This window comes from Rhinoderma darwinii, chromosome 7 (assembly GCF_050947455.1).
Source record: "Rhinoderma darwinii isolate aRhiDar2 chromosome 7, aRhiDar2.hap1, whole genome shotgun sequence".
NCBI classification, from domain to species: Eukaryota; Metazoa; Chordata; class Amphibia; order Anura; family Rhinodermatidae; genus Rhinoderma; species Rhinoderma darwinii.
Window position 1 is genome coordinate 62,160,992 of NC_134693.1, and position 22,269 is coordinate 62,183,260.

General features: G+C 40.3%; 1 protein-coding gene across 1 annotated transcript in view; it reads left to right on the forward strand.

Annotated features, from left to right (window-relative positions):
- Positions 1–22,269, forward strand: part of HMCN1 (hemicentin 1) — a 345,767-nt gene that overhangs the window by 157,089 nt on the left and 166,409 nt on the right. The window contains exons 40-49 of the mRNA XM_075833451.1: positions 2,387–2,510; positions 4,681–4,856; positions 9,095–9,191; positions 10,624–10,746; positions 12,167–12,328; positions 13,404–13,685; positions 14,463–14,630; positions 17,556–17,669; positions 17,993–18,076; positions 20,350–20,541. Of these exons, the coding sequence (XP_075689566.1) occupies positions 2,387–2,510; positions 4,681–4,856; positions 9,095–9,191; positions 10,624–10,746; positions 12,167–12,328; positions 13,404–13,685; positions 14,463–14,630; positions 17,556–17,669; positions 17,993–18,076; positions 20,350–20,541 (1,522 nt within the window). The remainder of the gene's footprint in view (positions 1–2,386; positions 2,511–4,680; positions 4,857–9,094; positions 9,192–10,623; positions 10,747–12,166; positions 12,329–13,403; positions 13,686–14,462; positions 14,631–17,555; positions 17,670–17,992; positions 18,077–20,349; positions 20,542–22,269) is intronic.

The window sequence follows — 22,269 nt, forward strand, 5'->3', positions numbered from 1 at the left end:
CAGTGAGGAGAGAGATGATGAATGTGACCCTTGCGCTGTCAGACATAAATGTCCTAGTATACAGGCTGAAGTGGATCTGGCACTGGTTCAAAAATCCACGACACATACCTGCATCTCCATCATAGCGGTCCGGAAGTGGCAAAGAAAAACGCGGGTCGACACCGCCAGGAGGTGTAGTCTGAGGATCAACACTGCCAGGAGGTGTAGTAGGAGGAACGGCAGCTCGTGCCTCCTGCCGACGTGCGAGAATGTTCAAAGCCTGGAGGAGTTGGTCCTGTAGAGACCGGAGGTCTAGCATATCCGCCCGCACCTCTTGTGACGTTGTCATGGTCTTGGATCGATCAGCGGGGTCCATGGCCTGAGCTTACTGTCACGTAGGTTTCGTGGACCCACTGGGCCGTACTGCCTTGGCGGTATGGCAGCTGGCCAACAGGGCGCAGGTCAGGGTCTATAGTTTATATAGGGTACCTGGGGCAGCTTGGACAGTAGCAAGGCAGGCTTGGCAGAAACTAGGCAGCAGGTAGATGTCAGGCATGGAGAAGCAGGACAGGAGTGGTATACAGCACAGCACGGCTACAGCTAAGCACGGCACTAGATCAGGATACGGGTTACAGGATACAGGAACAGGGAACACTGGGAGGAGGAAACACTAGGGGACGATTTGCAAGCCAGACTTGGAATACAACAACAAAGCTCAGGCGTGGGAGGATGGGACTGGGACCTTCTTATAGCCCAGGGTGCTCTGCAGCAATTAGCTCAATCACAAACATGCGTGTGCTCTGGCTTCTTAAGTCTGGACTGAGCTCCTGAGCGCACCCTGGTGGTCACTGTGGAGCAGGACGGCCGTATGTGCAGACATCTCTTGAGAGAAGGGCGTTGACTGGATGGAAGGAGTTCGTGGTCAGCGACCACGGACGTTACACTATCCATCTGTTCCATATCTATCTATCTATCTATCTATCTATCTATCTATCTATCTATCAATCTCATATCTATCTGTCTGTCTATCTATTCTTTTATTCATATAGACCTATTGAGGGAAGGAAAAAGGCCTATACATAAACCTATATACTAAAATTTAAGAGGGTATTCTCAGATTAAACATTTATTGCATGACCACCATGTAACAGCTCTGATTTGCTAACATATTACAGTTTGCGGTATAAATCCACTTCACACCAATGATTCCCAACAGTTTTACCATGCGATAGCACCTAATAATTTTTTCCATCCCTTGGAACCCTTCTTCCAACCCTACCTCAGAGAAGCTTGGAGACAGCCAAAGGATTCCACAACTCTATACTCTGCCCTCATGCTTGGAATCTTGAAGGAGCTTGATATCACTTTTTTCATCCTTACAGTAACAGGGACAGCTCTTCATTTTTTTTTTGCAGAACTTGTGACCAGGTTCTAAGCAGAACCCTGGTTGGCAAACACTATCTCATTAGGTATTAATATAGGACCCATGCCTTCACCCGAAATAACCCTCTTTCCTAATAGAGATAAGAAATGTATTGTACATTATTTACTGTCAATTCAAATTCTCTGTCAATTCAAACCCACAAAACTCAAGAATTGTTTCCAAACTCCGCACTTAAATATGTACCGTAGTTTGTATGTAGTTTATATCTTCAATGTCATATAATGCAGCATAAAATATGTCAAACTATTGACTGTTATCTCCGGTTATTTATATTTTGTACAATGATTTGTTCCTTTTAATCGTAAAGAGACAATCAACATTTATTGAGGTTAAACTGGTACTCATCAAATGACAAATAAATAAACAGAGTTTTGTAATATCCTTAGGCTTCGTTCACATCTGCATCTGGACTCTGTTCATGGGTTCCGTCTGAGCTTTCTGTCAGGGGAACCCATGAACGGAATCCAAACTGAATCAAATGGAAACCATAGCTTTCCGTTTGCATCACTCTTCATTTCAATGGTGCCGGATCCGGTGCAAATGGTTTCTGTTTGTCACCATTGTGTAAGGGTTCCGTTTTGACCAATACCGTATCAATACAGTAGTCGACTGCGCTATTCATTCCGTCAAAACGACGGAACCCTTACACAATCTTGACAAACAGGAAACCATTTGCACCGGATCATCACCACTGAAATCAATGGTGATGCTAACAGAAACCTATGGTTTCCGTTAGTTTCAGTTTGAATTCTGTCATGGGTTCCCCCGACGAAAAGCTCAGATGGAACCCATGAATGGAGTCCTGACGCAGATGTGAACGAAGCCTAAGTGAATCCACAGCTGGCTCGTTCCAATGTCTGTTCCACTAAATACATGATATGAAGTATTTCATACAGTTTTTTTAATCTCATTTTTAATATATTAGATTCATTTAATTTAATCTCATTTATTCATTTGTCACAGATTACTTCAGGTGGCAGGGTTCTCACATTTACAAATGCACAGGTTGGAGATTCAGGAAAATATACATGTGTGGCCCTTAACGCAGCTGGAGAGCAACAAAAGGATTTTGACTTATCTGTGTTTGGTAAGCTATGTTTGTGATAATAACACCTGGGCTGGTTTATTTATTACAGGCTGTAAACCAATGGCCTTGAAAACTTGGCCTAATGTGTTAAAACTGCCTCTAAGGAAAAAAGTTAACTTCTTGCCCATATTAGCCAGGGTTTATATTTTATTTTCTAAACACACAGGGATACTAAATGGCCTTGCGTGCAGGTTATATACTTAGGGTACTATTACACGGCCTGACATGAGGCAGCTGGTTGATTGGCGCTGGTTTGCTCCTATCACACGGAGCAATGATTGGATAAGTATAGGGATGAGCGATCGATCGTTACTCCGATCGCTCGTCCCCATACATTTTCATCATGTCGGCAGCGCATCTCCGTGATTACACAGATGTGCTGCCGACAACGATGATTTTTAATTCTGCATAAAAGAGCAGATCAGTCGATCAACAAGCGTTTGCTCGTTCATTGGCTGATCTTTTCCCTGATTACACAGGACAATGATCGTTCATAGGAACGTTCGTTTGCCTAACCATTGGCCTGTGTAATATGGCCTTTTTTTTAGCAAAGATTTTACATTGTACTCTATTCTTATCCCAGTCTGTACCCAATCCATATTATAAAGATCTATGATTATTTCTATACCAATACCCATGACATACTGCAATTTTAACAATAACCATCATCACTAAAGAAGATAATATATTTCTATGCACTGATTGTTTGCATGAACAATTGTTTTCAACTAGTTCTAAAAAAAAATCTGCTCAGGTAAATAACCTTATTAGTGGTTTCCATTATAATAGATTTTACATAGGGATTGCTAATAATCTATTAAGGTCAGAGAGTTTATATAGGTGATTGGAGATTAGGGATAGAATTAGGATGATAGATTATTTATACGAAAAGTGTGTATCGGTAGATGTGTGTTATGCTGGGAATTTTTAATACTTTCACTTATACTTTTAGAGAGTATTGTGTGCGTAAAGTTTTGATTGACTTAGAATTCTGGCAATAAACTGGAAATTAAAGGTCTTTTGTAACTCATACAAAGTTGCATGAAGGTGCTCTTAAGTGTAAACTTTTGTTATTATGTTTCTGTAATTCTACAATGTTCATGGTGTCTATTCTCTAATAATTTATAGTATAGTTACTTTCATATAACTGATACATTAACACTTTGAGTTGCATAATCCTTGATTTGACAAAATGGGAGCTGTATAAATTGTAGAATTTAACTGGTTCCAACCCCTATAAGAATTACAGTTAGGTCAAATACAATTACACTATATGATCAATTTCCTGCCTTAGATCCCCACCATTAACCTCTTCAACATCTTAAATCATATAATAATAAAATACTTCATGATATTATTATATAATATTAAATATTAACCAATACACTTCCCTAGACCTTACAGGGATATTAGATAAATTATTCCAAACCAACCTAGACTACCATGGATAATGGGTCTCAATATTAACCCCTTCATCATGCTACATCACCAGAGACTCAAGATCAGTTATTTTCAATCATTACTATGGGCAAACAATTTTTTCATTCCCAGGGAACTCCTTATGCACATTCCTACCTCAAAGAAACTTGGTGTAGGGGCAAATACAGCATTCTAGAACCTAGAACTCTACCTAGAATTATATTCTGGTTTAGATGTGTTGAATGTTTTGCCAAGTGTCTTTAAGCAGGCTGAAATAATTTTTCCAGCTCTGCTGAAAAAGTGATAGATTTTACAGCTATGTTCTGGGGAACCCCTGACTATGCTGTAGGGAACCCTAGGTTTCCAGGGAACCCCAGTTGGGAAACACTGCTGTGGATAATAACTGCCAAGCCAATCTGGTCACCCAGTGATATTACAAGAATACTATCACTAAAGCCTAAACCAAATGTGTGATGCAGTACATGTAGAAAGCTGGCAAAGTGAGTCTAATGAGGAAAGAGGGGAATTTTGCGGTTTCTGTCCTGGGCACCCACTCACACGGAAACCCCCACTTTGCACAGCTCCATTTTAGTCACAGACTTAAAAATGTTCTTCCTACCATACTGTAACTTTCGATCATGTGTTTGTTTTCTGTGTACGAAGACTTGCTATGCACTTATACACACTGTGTCTATAAATTTGGCTGAAGAACTCCTTTTATCCTTGGAATAACATATTTGCTCTTCTGCAGTGCCTCCCAACATCATGGGTAAAGAGCAAAATGTATCCGTCTTACTGAGTGAAACACTGGTACTAAAGTGTGAAAGCAATGCAGTTCCCCCTCCTGTGCTGACCTGGTACAAAGACTGGAGGCCTCTGGTGAACAGACCTGGAGTTAAAATTTATGATAATGGGAGTATTTTACAAGTAAGCCAATGCTTTATTACATATTATGTTGGTTATTTTTATTTCAGAGTAATAACTTGGAAGGCTGAACAGTATTGTTATTGCACATGGTGAAGGCTCAAGTGGCATTACCTGCATGTACTTCTACCTTGTGTATACTAAGGAGTTTTTGTTTGTATGACTGTATCTATAATCCTATTAGGCATCTACAGTATTGTCCTATTTGACTGCTTTACGATTTGTTTCTCTGGATATTTATCTACATATATAATAATATTGAGCTCCTAAAATGTAATTCTATCTGCTGCCCTGCATTATGGGACAGCTTGTTTTTCCTACATCAGATTACTGTATGGACTACACCTCCCACAATGCTGGTAACCAAGCTCTGTACTAAGTCAGTAGGGAATAGTGAGAGTGAGAGTTTTCAGCTCAGCAGCCTCCAGAATTGTGAATGCAGTAGTGGATGAGAAGAGACTATATTATAAGTTTTCATTTAGACTAAGTAGTAAGCAATGCAATGTATTTTCAATTTTTTTGTATTTTTTTTGTATAGATTATTTGCAACATAGCAATATATGCTTCAAATCAATCACTGACATCTTGGAAGTGAAGGCAACACACATTGATATATTTCAATGTCATTTTAGTTGACATGCAGAGTCGACCCAGCCAACCAGATAACCAGGGGATCCTCCGGTGGGCCCAGGCTCTAACACAATAATGGCCCTAAAGGTCCAGCAGAAAACAACCCCATTTGGAGCCAATCACTTGCCACGAGGCTCTATTTAATATGGGATGAATTACAAATGACCTATTAGACCTTATTGATGATATGTCCAGTGTGTACAATGATAACAACAAGGACTATGATGAAATATGAAGTACACATGTACATGTTCTAAATAGATGGGGGGGGGGGTGGAGACTCAGAATAATCTCCTCTGGTGGGCCCAAGGAATTCCAGTCAACGCTGTTGACATGTCCTCCCCTATAGGGGTATTCCGGTTACAAAAGTTACCCCCTATCTGTAGGGTAAAGGGTAACTTGTAACTGGAATACCCGATTAACTTTTCTCACGGTTTGTCTTATGCTGGGATAACTGACGCAAAATGACACATACTCCAATGTTAGAAAAACACATACCTCCAACGGATGCCATCTTTTGACTATCATAGGCTTCCTATGTTAAAAAAGTGTATATATACATATAGCTTAGACCTCTCGTGATAGAGTATCTTAAATTCATGATTTCTTTTCAAAACTGGTTCATCTCGCGGCACACATCTCTGAATATGTTGAGATAAGAGGAAATGTAATGAAGGACACCTCTGTACCTCTGATGGATGCCTTGATGGATGTCATCCGCCGCCCATAGGCTCCCATGTTAAAAACCGTATACCACACGGTATGCGTTTTTTACTGGATGGATCAATTGTATACTTCTTATGGATTCATCAACAGATCCCTTCCATCACCAATAGGCTCGCATTTAAAAAAAAAATGTTATACTTTTTTTTCGCCTGAATGGCGTGTGAATGTATCAAAATTTTTAGTCCTTAACAAAATTTAAGCAAAGTTAAGGGAGGACACATCTGTACAATGGCATATATCAGTTCACCACATTGAAGTGTGCAAGAACAGGCTTAATAGGAGCCGGTAAACATTTCAATATGCTGTAATACATAGGTACAATAGGTTCATAGGTACAATACATAGATATTGCAGTCTATTGTACCAGCGATCAAAGGATCACTTGTTAAAGTCCCCTAGGGGGTCTAGAAAAAATGTAAAAAAATCTGGTAAACCAAGTTTTCAGTATTGTACAAAAAAAATTACAAAAAGTTCAAACCCCCCCCTTTTCTTATTTTTCCTCTATTGTAAAAAAACAAAACAACATAATTGGTATCGTCACGTCTGTGAAAGTCCAAAACTTTACAATATAATGTTATTTAACCCATAGGATGAGTGGAAAAAAAAATGCCAGAATTTCTGTATTTTAGTCACCTCAGCTCTCAAAAAAGGAATAAAAAGTAATCAAAAAAGTCATATGTGCAAAAAAAGGTGCCATTAAAAACTACAGTTCGCCCCTCAAAAAACAGGCACCACAATTCTTCTTCCACAGACAAATAAAAGTTATGGGTCTCAGGATATGGTGACAAACTATTAACAAATAGTTTTTTCTTTGTAAAAGTAGTACATCCTAAAAAAAAACTACAACAATTTGGTATCACCATAATGGTATTGACCCGCAGAATAATGTTAACATGTCATTTTGGAGGAATTGCTGTTTTTTTCTTAATCCACCCACAAATATTTTTTTTCCACTTTTCCAGTACATTATATGTTACATTTAATGGTGCCATTAAAAACTACAACTCATCAAAAAAACAAGCTAAAATGGTTATATCGACAGAAAAATAAACAAGTTATGGCTTTTGGAACGCGGGAAGGAAAAACTAAAATGAAAAATCTAAAAATGAAAAATGACTGCGACGGCTAGGGGTTAAAGTGGGGAAAAACTTCTAACTAAAACGTCATGTTTGTACCATGCTACTACAATAATGAAGCACCACAATTCTTGATAATCCCATAATATAAGTTTTACAAACACCTTATGTATAAATAGATCAAATTGCGAACAAAAAAACACATGAAATGATCAATAAAAACACATAAGATCTGTTTTGAGGTTGAGACAATATGGCATCCTGGTTTACATAGTTAGGATACAAAACGGTTACCACGTAAGAAGTATCCTCTGGCAAACTTCCCCCCTTTTGAGTTTGTTAACCCTTTCCATGACAAGTACTTTTAAAGTTTTACTGCAATTCGGATTTGAAAGTTTGCGGAAGGGCATCCAATATATTGAATTTCACATTCTATGCAGTAGATCATTTATACTATATACACTATATGGACAAAAGTATTGGAACACACCTCTTAATCCTTGAATTTAGATGTTTCATTCAGTGTTATTGCCACAAATGTATAAAATCGAGCACCTACTGATGCATTCTGCACAAACATTTGTGAAAGAGTGGGTCATTCTAAAGAACTCACTGATTTCCAGCGTGGTACTGTAATAGGATGCCACCGCTGTAATAAGTCAGTTCATCAAATTTCTCAACTCCTAGATATTCAATGATCAAACGTGAGTGGTATTATTGCAAAGTGAAAACGTTTAGGAATCTTAGTAAATCAGCCACGAAATTGCAAGCCACGTAGAGTTGAAAAGCAGGGTCGCTGAGTGCTGAGGCGCATGGCGGATGAAAGTCGCCAACGCTCTGCTAACTGCAAAGTCCCAAACCTTCCCTGGCATTAATATTAGCGCATTAAAATGTGCACCGGGAGCTTCATGGCATGGATTTTAATGGGTGAGCTGCTGCATGCAAGCCTTACATCACTAAGCACAATGCCAAGTGTCGGATGGAGTGGTGTAAAGCCGCCACTACTGGACTCAGGAGCAGTGGAAACGTGTTCTGTGAAGTGACGAGTCACTCTTCTCTATCTGATGGACGAGTCTGGGTTTGGCGAATGCCAGGAGAACGTTAACTGCCTGACTGCATTGTGCCAACTGTAAAGTTTGGTGGAGGAGGGATAATGCTATGGGGTTGGTTTTAGGGGTCAGCCTAGTCCCCTTAGTTCCAGCGAAGGGAAATTTTAATGCTTCAGCATACAAAGACATTTTGGACAATTGTACGCTTCCAACTTTGTGGGAACAGTTTGGGGAAGGCCCTTTTCTATCCCATCAAGACTGTGCCCAGTGCACCAAGCCCGGAGATTGGGAGCCTGGCCCTCTCGTCCAACATCAGTATCTGACCTCACAAATGCTCTTCTGGATGAATGGAAGAAAAATCCTACCGACACCCCAAAATCTTGTAGAAAGTCTTCCCAGAAGAGTGAAGCTGGAGGGAGGACAAACTCCATATTAATGCTTATGGATTTAGAATGGGATGGCATAAAATACCTGTAGGTGTAATATGCAGGTGTCACCATTTTTTTCCCCGATATAGTTTATGTGCAATTGCAGTTTATATATGATATACATCTGTACAATGACTGTCAATGACTGGCTTCCACATCTGTACAATGACTGGCATCACTATTGTGAGTGAAGAGGAAGATGGTGAATACACATTGACAGAGGAGATCATTGTTTTTAACCTTATTTGTATACTGCCTGGAAGTCAAGGAATCATTTTACATCTTAATATATTACTTTGGATTTTGTATTGTAAACACATTATGTTTTACAGATTGAGGATGCTCAGGTAAAAGACACAGGGCGTTATTCTTGTGAGGCTGTTAATATCGCAGGGAAGACTGAGAAAAACTTCAATGTGAATATTTTGGGTATGACGTTTTTGCTGGTTGCTTCATTTTAAACATGTAAATAAAAATCCATTCTATTAAAGGGGTTGTGTGAGAGCAGGAAAAAAGGAAACACTTTTAGGCCGGATTTACACGAGCGTGTGCGTTTTGCGCGCGCAAAAAACGCTGCGTTTTGCGCGCGCAAAAGGCATTTGACAGCTCCGTGTGTCATCCGTGTATGATGCGCGGCTGCGTGATTTTCACGCAGCCACCATCATAGAGATGAGGTAGTCGACGCCCGTCACTGTCCAAGGTGCTGAAAGAGCTAACTGATCGGCAGTAACTCTTTCAGCACCCTCGACAGTGAATGCCGATCACAATATACACCAACCTGTGAATAAAAAAAGACGTTCAAACTTACCATGAACTGCCTGCTTCCTCCAGTCCGGTCTCCCGGCCGTTGCCTTGGTGACGCGTCCCTCTCTTGTCATCCGGCCCCACCTCCCAGGATGACGCGGCAGGCCATGAGACCGCTGCAGCCTGTGATTGGCTGCAGCCTGTGCTTGGCCTGTGATTGGCTGCAGCTGTCACTTGGCCTGAATTGTCATCCCGGGAGGTCGGACTGGAGGAAGGAGCCGGGACTTATCGGTAAGTCCGAACTTCTGTTTTTTTTTACACGTATATGTATATTGTGATCGAAAGTCACTGTCCATGGTGCTGAAACAGTTTAAGTCTTTGAGCACCGTAGGCAGTGACTGTCTCCTGACGTCGCGTACCCGAACATTTTTTGCCGGGTTCGGTCAAAACGAGTTCGGCCGAACCCGGTGAAGTTCGGTGCGCTCATCTCTAATTTGACACTCCGTTTGGATGTTTGTAACCAGAAAAGCACGTGGTGCTTTTCTGTTTACATTCATCCTTTTGACAGCTCTTGCGTGATTTTCGCGCATGCAACGCAGGACCGTCCGTGTGGCATGCGTTGTTTTCACGCACCCATTGAAGTCAATGGGTGCGTGTTGCGTGAAAAACGCAAGAATATAGAACATGTCGTGAGTTTTACGCAATGCACTCACGCAGCGCAAAATTCACGCATCGTCTAAACAGCCCCATAGACTATTATAGGTGCGTACGACACGCGTGAAAAGCACGCGCGTCGCACGCGCGTATAATACGCTCGTGTAAATGAGGCCTAAAAGTGAGTGGGGCTGAGCTGCAATACCAGACACTGCCCATGGACAAGAGTGGCGCTGTATCTGGAGAAAAAGTTAAACCTTATGTTAAATCTATGCATATCTATTGATGTTTGCATCAGGGCAGTATTTACAACCATACATTTAACATGCATTGCAGTGACTTTCTATTGATTCTTATTGGGTCCTTGACGCATGTTTTGAAATATCTTTCCAGCTCCACAATGTTTAGGCTCTTCCCATTTCCTGGAATACTGCTTATATTTCTCATATCTACTAAATTTCAGTGGCCCCAAAAATTAAGGGTTCTGCCGATGAAAAAGTTGTTACTGTCATTGAAGGATCACGAATTAGCCTTGTGTGTGATTCCAGCGGCATTCCAGCTCCTGCACTGACTTGGACGAAAAATGGTTAGTATATTGCTTACCGCCAAATAAGTAGAGTTATATAGATTTGTTTGGCAGCTGCAAACAGTAGGGATGGGTTCACACATCGCAGTCAAAATGTCTTTTTTGCCAAAAACTGTGGGAAAGCCGCATCACTTTCCCGTGAATTTTGCAAAATCGCTGTAAACGGGTGTGGTTTTGCCGTACTTCACGCGAGAAAAAAATGCATTTTGAAGGTGACATGAGAACACATCCTATGGGTTATTAAGGGGGTTCTATATTTTCTATTAAGTAGACTAAAATATCAGAGCATGTTTAGTGCTCATCTTTCTTCATATTTACTATGGGCTCTTGCAATAAATTTTCTCAGTATAAAAATGTCCTTGTAGCCCCTATAAGCCATAGCAGCCCCATAGCTCCATTTCTCCAGTCCAATTTAAAAAAATAAAAAATGACCGGTTCTTATGGGCAACATGGTTACTCTTTGTCTGACCGGTTCTTATGGTCAACATGGTTACTTGTTGTCTGACCGGTTTTTATGGGCAACATGGTTACTTGTTGTCTGACCGGTTCATATGGGCAACATGGATACTTGTTGTCTGACCGGTTCTTATGGGCAACATGGTTACTTGTTGTCTGACCGGTTCTTATGGGAACATGGTTACTTGTTGTCTGACCGGTTCATATGGGCAACATGGATACTTGTTGTCTGACCGGTTCTTATGGGCAACATGGTTACTTGTTGTCTGACCGGTTCTTATGGGCAACATGGTTACTTGTTGTCTGACCGGTTCTTATGGACAACATGGATACTTGTTGTCTGACCGGTTCTTATGGGCAACATGGTTACTTGTCTGACCGGTTCTTATGGGCAACATGGTTACTTGTTGTCTGACCGGTTCTTATGGGCAACATGGATACTTGTTGTCTGACCGGTTCTTATGGGCAACATGGTTACTTGTTGTCTAAGATACGGTCTTTGCTAAATGTTTAATCCCAAAGTACCGATATTTTAACATGTGCGCATGGGATACAAGCCTAGATAGACATGTCTCACATATCAAGTCTGTGGACCCTGGTTATCTAGACACCTGCGTATAAAATATAAAGTAGCGCACCCATCTGTTAATTTTCTAATATATTACAAAGAATATTTCTTGTGTAGAGTAAAGAAGTCAATTATCGTATCATGAGAATTATCGCTTTGGCTCTGTTCACATCAGCACTGTTTTCCGTTCTGTTGTGGTTCCAATGTTTCTGATGGCAAGAATAGCAAAGTCTGCAGCGTTATTCTTGCCATTAAAAAACACCAGAAACTTGACAGATCCCATTATAAGTCAATGGGATTCCTCAGGATGAATTGGGATCCATCATGGTCACCGTTAAGAAAGGAAGCCATAATGATGGTGTGAACAAAGCCTTACTCAGCTCTTGTGTTTTGCAGGCTTTCCACTGAATCCAGAAGAGTCAGGCCGCATTCGCTATCTTTCCGGAGGTCGTCACCTTCAGATTTCAGTTGCTGTTAAGATGGATGAAGCAGCATACACTTGTACTGCTATAAACACAGCAGGGATTGCGATAAAGAAGTACAATGTTACAGTTTATGGTAAATTATACAATAGTGATATTATCCTCACTAATATTTCCAATGTCTATTATGTATATTATTTTAGAATATTATATATTCTATGGAAAAATAATTGGGAGTTATAATGTTTTAACAAATATTTCTTCATTGAGAAAGCAATTACGCTAAAAAGACATGAAAAAGACATAATTCATGACATTGCTTATGTCATTACCTTGCATTACTGGGAGCAAGTCAAACTCCACCTGGTCTACAGTAACCACTGCAAGTAACCTAATTCTGTTGAAATTCCATAAAGGGTTAAGATACGAGGTCCCCTTTAAATTGTGGAATTGTTTCAATAACAACTGGAAGGAGAAAATGATCAGTCTTACCAGTCAATAGTAAATAATGAGTAAATAGAAATTTATTTCAGGAGAAATGATGAGTAGTTTTATAAAGGACTCATGCACAAAGCAGAGCTGTATTACATGAGAATGGCTCCATAATACAGAATCCAAGGGAGCATGCCACAATTTGTTCTTTCCGTTAGTTTTATACAAAATACGACAGAAAAAAATCTCTATATACCTCTGTATGAAATTGGAAGAATGCTTAGATACAGTATAGGCAAAAGACTTCTTTGGGTATCGTGTTGCGGCGCCATAGAACCCAGAAGTTGAGTGGAACCGTAGTACATTTGTGTGCATGAGACTTAGCTGACGGGGTTTTTCTAAAACGTATTCTTTATAGTCCAGTGCTCCTTTAATACACTTGTGATCTAAGGACATCAATGCCAAATGAAATAGATTTCTGCTGCGCGCAATCTTAATAGCGGATGGCCAATAAAAGCCAATTTAAATCAAGGAACATTACTTCTCTTGTATATTAGCGGGACACAGTGTGTGTTTGTATATATACCAGATCTAAAGTTTTTTTTAGTAGCGAAATAATGGTCACGAAGTTACTGCATTTATATAGCAAGTTCATTTTGTGCATTTACCTTTTGAGGATATATTAAAACTTGTTTGTTGTTCATAATATTGTAGTTTATGCATTGTAATGATAACTCCTAGTGGAGATATATAACTCAAGTATATTTCCCTTGGTACAGTACGTCCTACTATATCTGAAAATATAAAAATTCCCTTCGAGATTGCGGAAATCCAAGGAAATAATGTAACTCTTGAGTGTGACTCTAGTGGAGATCCAGCGCCCATGTTGACCTGGCTGAGAGATGGCATGACCATGCGTAATGAAGATGGTTTCAAACTCCTCAACAATGGAAAACAGCTTCATTTAGAAAACATTCAGCTCTTACACTCTGGCCATTATGTGTGTGTAGCAGTGAATGTGGCAGGACAAGCTGATAAAAAATATGACCTCAAGGTGCTTGGTAAGTAGCTTACATTGTTCCCAGAATACTTTTTTTGTGATGCCAAAAATGATATACTGCAGTAATGGGATAACTACCCAAAATCTCAAATGCCCAAAGCAGGGCCAAAAGGATAAAAGCATGAAATACACTATTTTTTGTGGTGTATACACATGAATGCCTCCTACTGTTGTGAGAGCTAAAGCTAGTCATACTCGGATTCTTCTTTCAACTGTTCCTCACGTCTTGGCAAACCCCACCTTTTTTGGCTCGGAGAATTTGATACATGTACACAGAATATTTATGTGATGGTGAAAAAATGATGTGTGATGCTAGTGCTATGGATATAGCAAAAATTTAACTTGACTTGGCCATTGATAAAGCCAAGATAAAGTTTTTTGCCATTGTGTAATTAACTCGTTATAAGTCAAGATAAAGATTTCTACATCTGTATGCTCAGCTGTCTGAGCCAATCAGCTAGGACCCCACTTCTGCACCCACTCTCTTTACGAAGCATGACAAAGAGAAAGAGATAAATTGCAGCTGCATCCCCCTCCTCCCTCTATCCTGTCTACTATTTCTGAACATTTACATAAAGCACTCAGACAGGGAGGGGAGCTAGAGGCTGCTAGAAGACTACTGATAAGGTATATTACAAAATGTCAGGTCTGTGTTTCTGGCCTATGTAAGACTGATGTATGGAAAAAAAATATAACTATAAGTATGTTTCAGTTAGACAAAGTACTTTAGAATGTAAATCAAACCTATGTGCTATTAACAATATGGTTTTATTTTAAGTTCCACCAGCTTTCTCTGGAAGATTTCAAGAACATGAAAATGTAAGCGTTGTGGAGAGAAATCCAGTAACTCTTACATGTGAAGTTTCAGGAATTCCTCCACCCAAAATAACATGGTACAAGGATGACTATCCTATTACTTCAGATCAAACTCCACAAGTAATGTCAGGTAAATCGAGGTGCACACTAATTTTAAAACCTCAGATACTAAAAATATCCTGTATTATTGTGAACAATACAATGAATGATTCACAGTTTACTTTACATGGTGAAATCCCTATGTTTAGCATAATAAGTAATGCAGACCTATTTTTTTCCCCCAATATTAATAAAGCCAGTCCCATTCTCTATAACATCCTTATATCACTTTAAGGTAACATACTGATCCAATATCAATAGACCGAGTGACCGAGGAGTATAAGCTCAAGGGTTCACAGCAAATGCTTTTATGTTAAACATGACTTGCAAGTGATTGATGTATTTATTTTATAGGCTGGTACCCCGACAGAGCACAAGAATAGGGGTCCTAAGTCCTGTGTTTAAATGGAGCGGTGGTCACACATGCGCGCTTCCGCTCCATGCATTCTCTGCCGGAAAGCTGTAGCATGGGCAGATTCCATGCTTCAGCTTTCCTGTGTCATGTAAACCTTTATTCATATTTTGTGTTGATTTTTGTCATACACATAAAACATTTTTTGCTCTTTATACTCTGGGGAATTTTACGAGGTTCTCAAGTTGTCACATTGTCGATCTCAAGGAATTTTTTTGTTATATCATAAAGTGGCGAATTTTCCCTCTTTACAATGCCGTTTATCTCCCGGTATTTTACAGATATATTTTTACAGGGATCATTTAGGCATATGTGATCTTAGTGTTATATTGCCATATCTTGGACTAGGATTCACAGTCCAGTTCATGATAATACAATTGACATAGTCAGTATGGTGTCTATTATTTGTAGACCCACCCAGGTATAGTGTTCCACCTTATCAAAGATGGTTTTTTATTTACCATGTCCTGTATTACATTACAGGGACATGGTCTTTGTGTGTTTTAGATTTTTTTAACTTGCCTCGTATCGAATAAAAAGAATGTTCTTCATTAAATTGTGTTGGGTGTGCGCAGGGCCGGCTCCAGGTTTATGTGGGCCCTTGGGCGACACAGACTTAGCCCCTTTGTGGGGGAACTTACGGCGGCAGTAGAATGGCAGAAAACGTCACCTTGTGCTCCCATAATAGACATCAGGCCCTGTTTATGCCCCCATATAGAAGTTAGGCCCCCAGTTTGTACCCTAATAAATTTAGTGCCCTCCGTACATAGTGCCACATCCCCCCTCCCTGGTAGTGCCACACAGCCCCCACCTCCCAGGTAGTGCCACACAGCCCCACCTCCCAGGTAGTGCCGCACAGCCCCCTCCTCACAGGTAGTGCCAGACAGCCCCCTCCTCCCAGGTACTGCCACACAGCCCCCTCCTCCCAGGTAGTGCCACACAGCCCCCTCCTCCCTGGTAGTGCCACACAGCCACCATCCCTGGTAGTAACACATAGCCTCCACCGAACTAGGTAGGGATTTGGGGTTCCCTCTAGGAGTGGAATCCCCAGCCAGAGCATTGCCGATTCTCTGGCTGGGGATTCTGCTTCAGGAAAAACCACTGATATCACTGTCCATATATGGACAGCGTCGTCAGGGGCAATCCCAGAGCCATAGTCCCGGGCAGAGCACTACTAGCACTCTGCCTGGAACTCCTGCTCTGCTCCTGACATCACTGTCCATATATGGACAGTGATGTCCGGAGCAGAGCTGAAGTCCCGGGCAGAGTGCTAGTAGTTCTGCTCCGGTACTCCATCTCTGGTGAAGCCCCTGACATCACTGTCCATATACGGCTAGTGATAACCTCAGAGCCAAAGTCCAGGGCAGAGTGCTACTACCACTCTGCTTGGGAAACTGCTCTGCTCCTGTCAACACTGTCCATATATGGACAGTGATGCCAGGGCTTCCCCAGAGATGGAGTCCCGGAGCAGAGCCGCTGGTGCTCTGCCTGAGACTCGTTCTCTCCTCCTGACATCACTGTCCATATATGGACAGTGATGTTAGGGGCTTCCCCATATATGGAGTCCCTTGAGCGGAGCCACTTGTAGCACTCTGCCACTTGTAACTTCTCTCCCTCTGACATCACTGTCCATATATGGACAGCGTTTTTTACGGCCGTTTTTGGAGCTGTTTTTCTATTGAGTCAATGAAAAACGGCTCAAAAAATGTCTCAAGAAGTGACATGCACTTCTTTTTACGAGGCATTTTTTAACGCGGCCATTGTTAAAAAACGGTCGCGTAAAAAACGTCTCGTGGTTTTTCCCATTCAAATGGCCAGATCTTTGAAGGCATTCAGCCCCCGCATTTTTAGCCATTTTTTTGGGCGTTTACGGCCCGAAAAACACCTGGAAATAGCCCGTGTGAACATACCCTAAGGGGTTAATAGTACTAATAATAATTATTATTATTAATATTAATAATAACAATAATTAATGACTGGCTTCCGCAGGTTACACCATATTATCAGTCTGTCCACCACTCTAACCCTCATGCCTTGAAGAAGCAGGTAACACAATTCCGCTAATAGTTCATTCTACTCATCACTGTCCCATAGGCCCACTCCTCCTCAGCCCTCAAATGAACTCCAATTCTCCTTCCTTTCTGCAGTCACAAAAATCAAAAGTAAACCACACACTTTAGGCTATGTTCAGTAGGCCTATTTTCAGCCATTTTTCGTGCCAAAAAGACTGACAGGAATCTTTTACTACACAGCTCATGATTCATTCCTAGTAACATTGTCCACCTGTACCTTTAACCCAGGTAAACCACCCAGTCATCTTTGCCGTCAACTCTGCCTCACCTGCTTCTGGTCACTCGTATATAAACATATAAACATAGCAGAGTCTTTGAATTGATATGATGTGTCATTCTACATTGAAAACGTTAACAATAAAGTAATTCATGTGGAAAGCAGGAAAAGAGCTAACGTGTTTAGTCCAAAAATTCCTGGTAACAACAACAGTCATTTCTTTGCTAATGGATCACATTTTTTCTTTAATCTTAGGTGGTATGATACTGCGCTTTTTACACACTGCACTGTCAGATGCTGGAAGATATCACTGTGTGGTTTCAAATGCTGCTGGAGAGAGAAGTAAAAACTTTCAATTAAATGTACTAGGTAAATCTTTCGTTTTTGGCCCTACTTTACATAGTTTCACATGGGGAAAAAAAACAACTTTCTGACTCCAAATGGGTATTGTCCCTGGATCAGTTTAACATTATTATTATTAACATTATTAATGATAATGCTCAATACCATCAGTCATGTGATTTACATTCTTTTTATGAGCTAACCAATTCATGAATTTTGGCCATTTACATTACAGTACTGTATTTCTAGAAACTCAGCAGCATATTCTACATAAACAAATAAGCTCATTTTCATTATATTTTGTCACCATTAAAAATGCAGTTTTCTGTTATGTGTGTATTTATATTTAGTACCACCAAGATTTACTGGGAATACTTTGGAAGATGTAAAGGTAAAAGAGAAAAGTGATGTGACACTTTCATGTGAAGTAACAGGTAATACTTGTACAGCCTATTTTTATAATGATTGCATTACATAGTAAGGTTAAAAAAAAGTTTTAAAGGGATTGCCCCTGTCTATTAGGTAACATGAATGCCATAGAGGGGACCCCACTTAGGGCCCCCTCTACAAGCCAGAATCGGATTTCTCTGGCCAGAGAAGGCTTCCCTCTGCCTTCCAGGGTGCTTGGACCCGGGGCGGTCAACTGGTCACTGCTATAAACTTTAGTGTAAAGTTTATCTACTGCAACCTATTCTTTTACAATGTCAATCTAAAAGAAACCCATACAACTTTTATGAGGAAGAGACCAATTTTCCTCATCTTAAAGAAAAATTCCTTCCTCACTCAAATATGGCGATCATAATAAATCCCTGGATCAATGACTCATCTTCAGTAATCTAATACTCGTAGCCTGTAATATTATTACACTCAAGAAAGGCATCCAGGCCTCTTTTGAACTCTTTTAGTAAATTCACCACAACAACTTCCTTTGGCAGAGAGTTCCATAGTCTCACTTCTCTTACAGTAAAGAATCCCCTTCTATGTTTGTGTAAAAAAACTTTCCTCTAGACATACAGTAGTGGATGCCTCCTTGTTATAATTATAGACTAAGGTATAAGAAGTTTATTAGACAGATTTCTGTATTGACCTTTAAAAGATTTCTACATAGTTATTAGGTTACTCCTATGCCAAACAAAATAACCCTAATTTTTATAATCTTACTGGGGACTGCAGTTCCTTTTCTTTGCAAGCCCGCATTTGAACCCGCTCAAGCTCTATTATGTCTGCGGGCAACATATAGATTTAATATTATCTGCTTTAGCAGCAGCTGCATGGCACTGGTTACTACTGTTCAGTTTACTGTCAACTAATAGACTCAAGTACTTTTTCATGACAGTTTTTTTTCAGTGTTTTCCTATTAAGCCTATTTAGCAGTGTTCTGAACACACAATTGTTTAAGTGAGCAAACAAAATAATAGGAAGCAATAAATAGCAATTCCAAAACCTAATGCAACCATAACAGAATAGTTATCTTAGCCACAGAAACCATCCTATTATATAAACCTTCATGAGTGCCAGGGAATTAAAAAATTTAGTAGCAAAATGCAGAATTGAATCCGTCAACTGACCTTATTTTGCTTTACAAAATATTTAAAAAAATTGCATAAAAAGCAATTCCCCATTATTGGAATGTTATTGTATGCATAGACTTCGAGCATGGAGTATGTATGAATTTCTAGAGTAACTTCAGATGGGCCTTATGCATCTGTATTTATTAGTCAATATTACAAACCTAACACAGAGACTCCTGTGGTTCTATTGAACTGAACTTAGACCCATGGATGGACCCATACTGTATCGCTGTGTGCTTCCGATTTTATACCAAGGCACATGTACGCATGCTCCATCACATGTGTACTACAGCAGCATTCTCCCCTTAAAACATTGCTTTAGGAGATGAGGATAATGCCTCACGGAGACACCATATGGAGGCACTTTAGTGCTCAAGGGTTTGTAATACAGGATTTTATGTGCTGTCATACAGGGGTCATGCACTTGGCAATGCAATGTTCATGGATCCTAATACAAAAACCATGCAGTGTGGTAAATCACATGCATGATAATGTACATTAAGGCATTGAATGACTCTACTCGGCTGTTTGCCAAAAGAAAATTAGGTCTAGGACTTAATCAGACGGACCTAGAATACGTCCATGTGATGGCCGTTAAAACAACGGCCGTCACAAAGACACATGTATTTAAATGGGGCAGTTCACATGGCTGTTGTTTCAACGGACCGTGTGAAGGGTTCATTGAAAAATATAGAACATGTCTTATTTTGTTCAATTTTCACTGATCCCTCCATAGACTCAAGTCTATGGGGATCTGTGAAAACGGGACCGGAACGGGGGCAATTCGGACGTGAAAAACTGCAGTTTTTCACGTCCGAGTTTCCCGGCTTTCCTCTGAATAAGCCCTTAAAGTAAGACAGAAAATCTAAGAGGGCCTGATCATTATTTTATTATCCCAATACAATTGAGTATAAATAATAGTAAGGGGAAATATAAATTTCTTAAGTCTTACATTGTTGGTGTAAAGCACACACACAAACTAGTTTCTGGGTTCACACATTTATAATTATGGCCACAGTTAAAAGCAATATCTGCTTCCCCCTTTTTATAGATTTAAAAATAATGAAACATTTACGTTCCGTGTCTGTGTTCCTGCCTTTTAAATGTACAGAAATTAACCCTACATCTTCATTTAGGGAATCCACAACCACAGGTGACATGGGTGAAGGATGGACAACCTTTGCATTTGGAAAGTCATCAAACACTCAGAAAAGGAGGACAGACATTTCAAATTAATGGTGCTATGGTATCAGACACAGGAATATATATTTGCATTGCTTCCAATTCAGCAGGCGATAAAAGCAGAAGGTTAAGTCTTAGTGTCTTGGGTAAGTGTATTTTTGTCTTCAGTCAGTGTCAAAAGTAATAACCTACAAAGACATACATTCATAGAGTTCAACCTTTAACCCTTACAAACCCCATTTGATCCAGAGGAAGACAAAAACACCCTTAACAGCACAAACCAATTTGCCATAAAGAGATTAAAAAAAGGGCACCTTTCTAAAGGAACAGATTCCTGGATCACCATTCTACACTTATAATACCAGTAAACCTGTATATTATCTTTCTCAAGAAAAATATCTTATCCTTTCTTTATCATTACTATTTTCTATAACTAAATCCCGTGGGTTCATGTTGTATAGCTTGTAAGTAAGGTAATGCTATCCTAAATTGAGATTAAATCATTCTTTCTTTACTTGCCAGGAGTAAAGGCCCTATTACATCGGCCGATTTTGGCCGGTGCAGCGAGCTCCGATCAACGAGACATCGTTGATCGGCACTCGTTTGCCACTGTCACACGGAACTATGGATGGGGACGAGCGTTGTTACTCTGAATACTTGTCCCCATACATTATTATCATGTCGGCATCGCGTCTCCCTGTTTACACAGGGGAAGTGCTGCCGACAACGATAATATTTAACTTTTTTAAAGCGATACGATCAGCAGATGAACAAGTCGTTTGCTCGTTCATCTGCTGATCGCTGCCCTGTTTACACAGGGCAATTATCGGCAATGAGCGTTCTATGAATGCTTGTCTGCCTGATAATCGCCCAGTGTAAAACCCCCTTAACCCTTTGTTCTCTTTAGAGTCTACAAATAGAATAAATTATCACAAGTGTACTGAAAGGGGCCATTTACATATTAATATAAAAATATCATATCCTCCTCAGTTCTGGTAAATGGTGACTTTTTGTTCTGTCAACCTTTCTCTATAACTGAGGTAATGATCTTCTTTGCCCTTCTTTGAATTTTCTGCACCTCCCTTATAGCCTTTTTATAAACAGGTGCCCAAAGTAGGACTGTGTACCCAATATGTGGCCGTGCCAATGTTTTATATAGTGGTTACATAATATCTTGTGATTTCTACTGGTAGTGGTGATAATTTACATGAATATTTTTTGCTCAAAAATAAGTAACCCCACATTTATCAACATGGAAACTAGTTTGACTATTTGCAGTCCATTCGGCCAGTTTATCCAGGTCACCCTGCCATGATAAGTCATTCTGTACAGTATCTATAATAATACTATAGAGCTTGGTCCCATCTGCAAATACAGAGAAAGTGCTACGAAATCCAACTTTAGCATCATTAATAAACCGGATGAACACTAAGGCTGGATTCACACGAGGTCATTACGTCCGTAATGGACGGACATATTTCGTCCGGAAGTCCCGGGCCGAACACACTGCAGGGAGCCGGGCTCCTGGCATCATACTTATGTACGATGCTAGGAGTCCCTGCCTCGCTGCCGGACAACTGTCCCGTAATGTAATTATGTTTTCAGTACGGGACAGTAGTTCCACGGAGAGGCAGGGACTGCTAGCGTCGTACATAACTATGATGATAGGAGCCCGGCTCCCTGCAGTGTGTTCGGCCCGGGACTTGCGGCCGAAATACGTCTGTCCATTACGAACGTAATGTGCTCGTGTGAATCCAGCCTAATGGTCCCAGTCCAGATCCCTGGGGTACTTCACTTATAACATTAGACTAGTCTAAACACAAGCCACACCAGCAAGCCGCAGATAACTATAACATTCCTGCTCTCACCACATT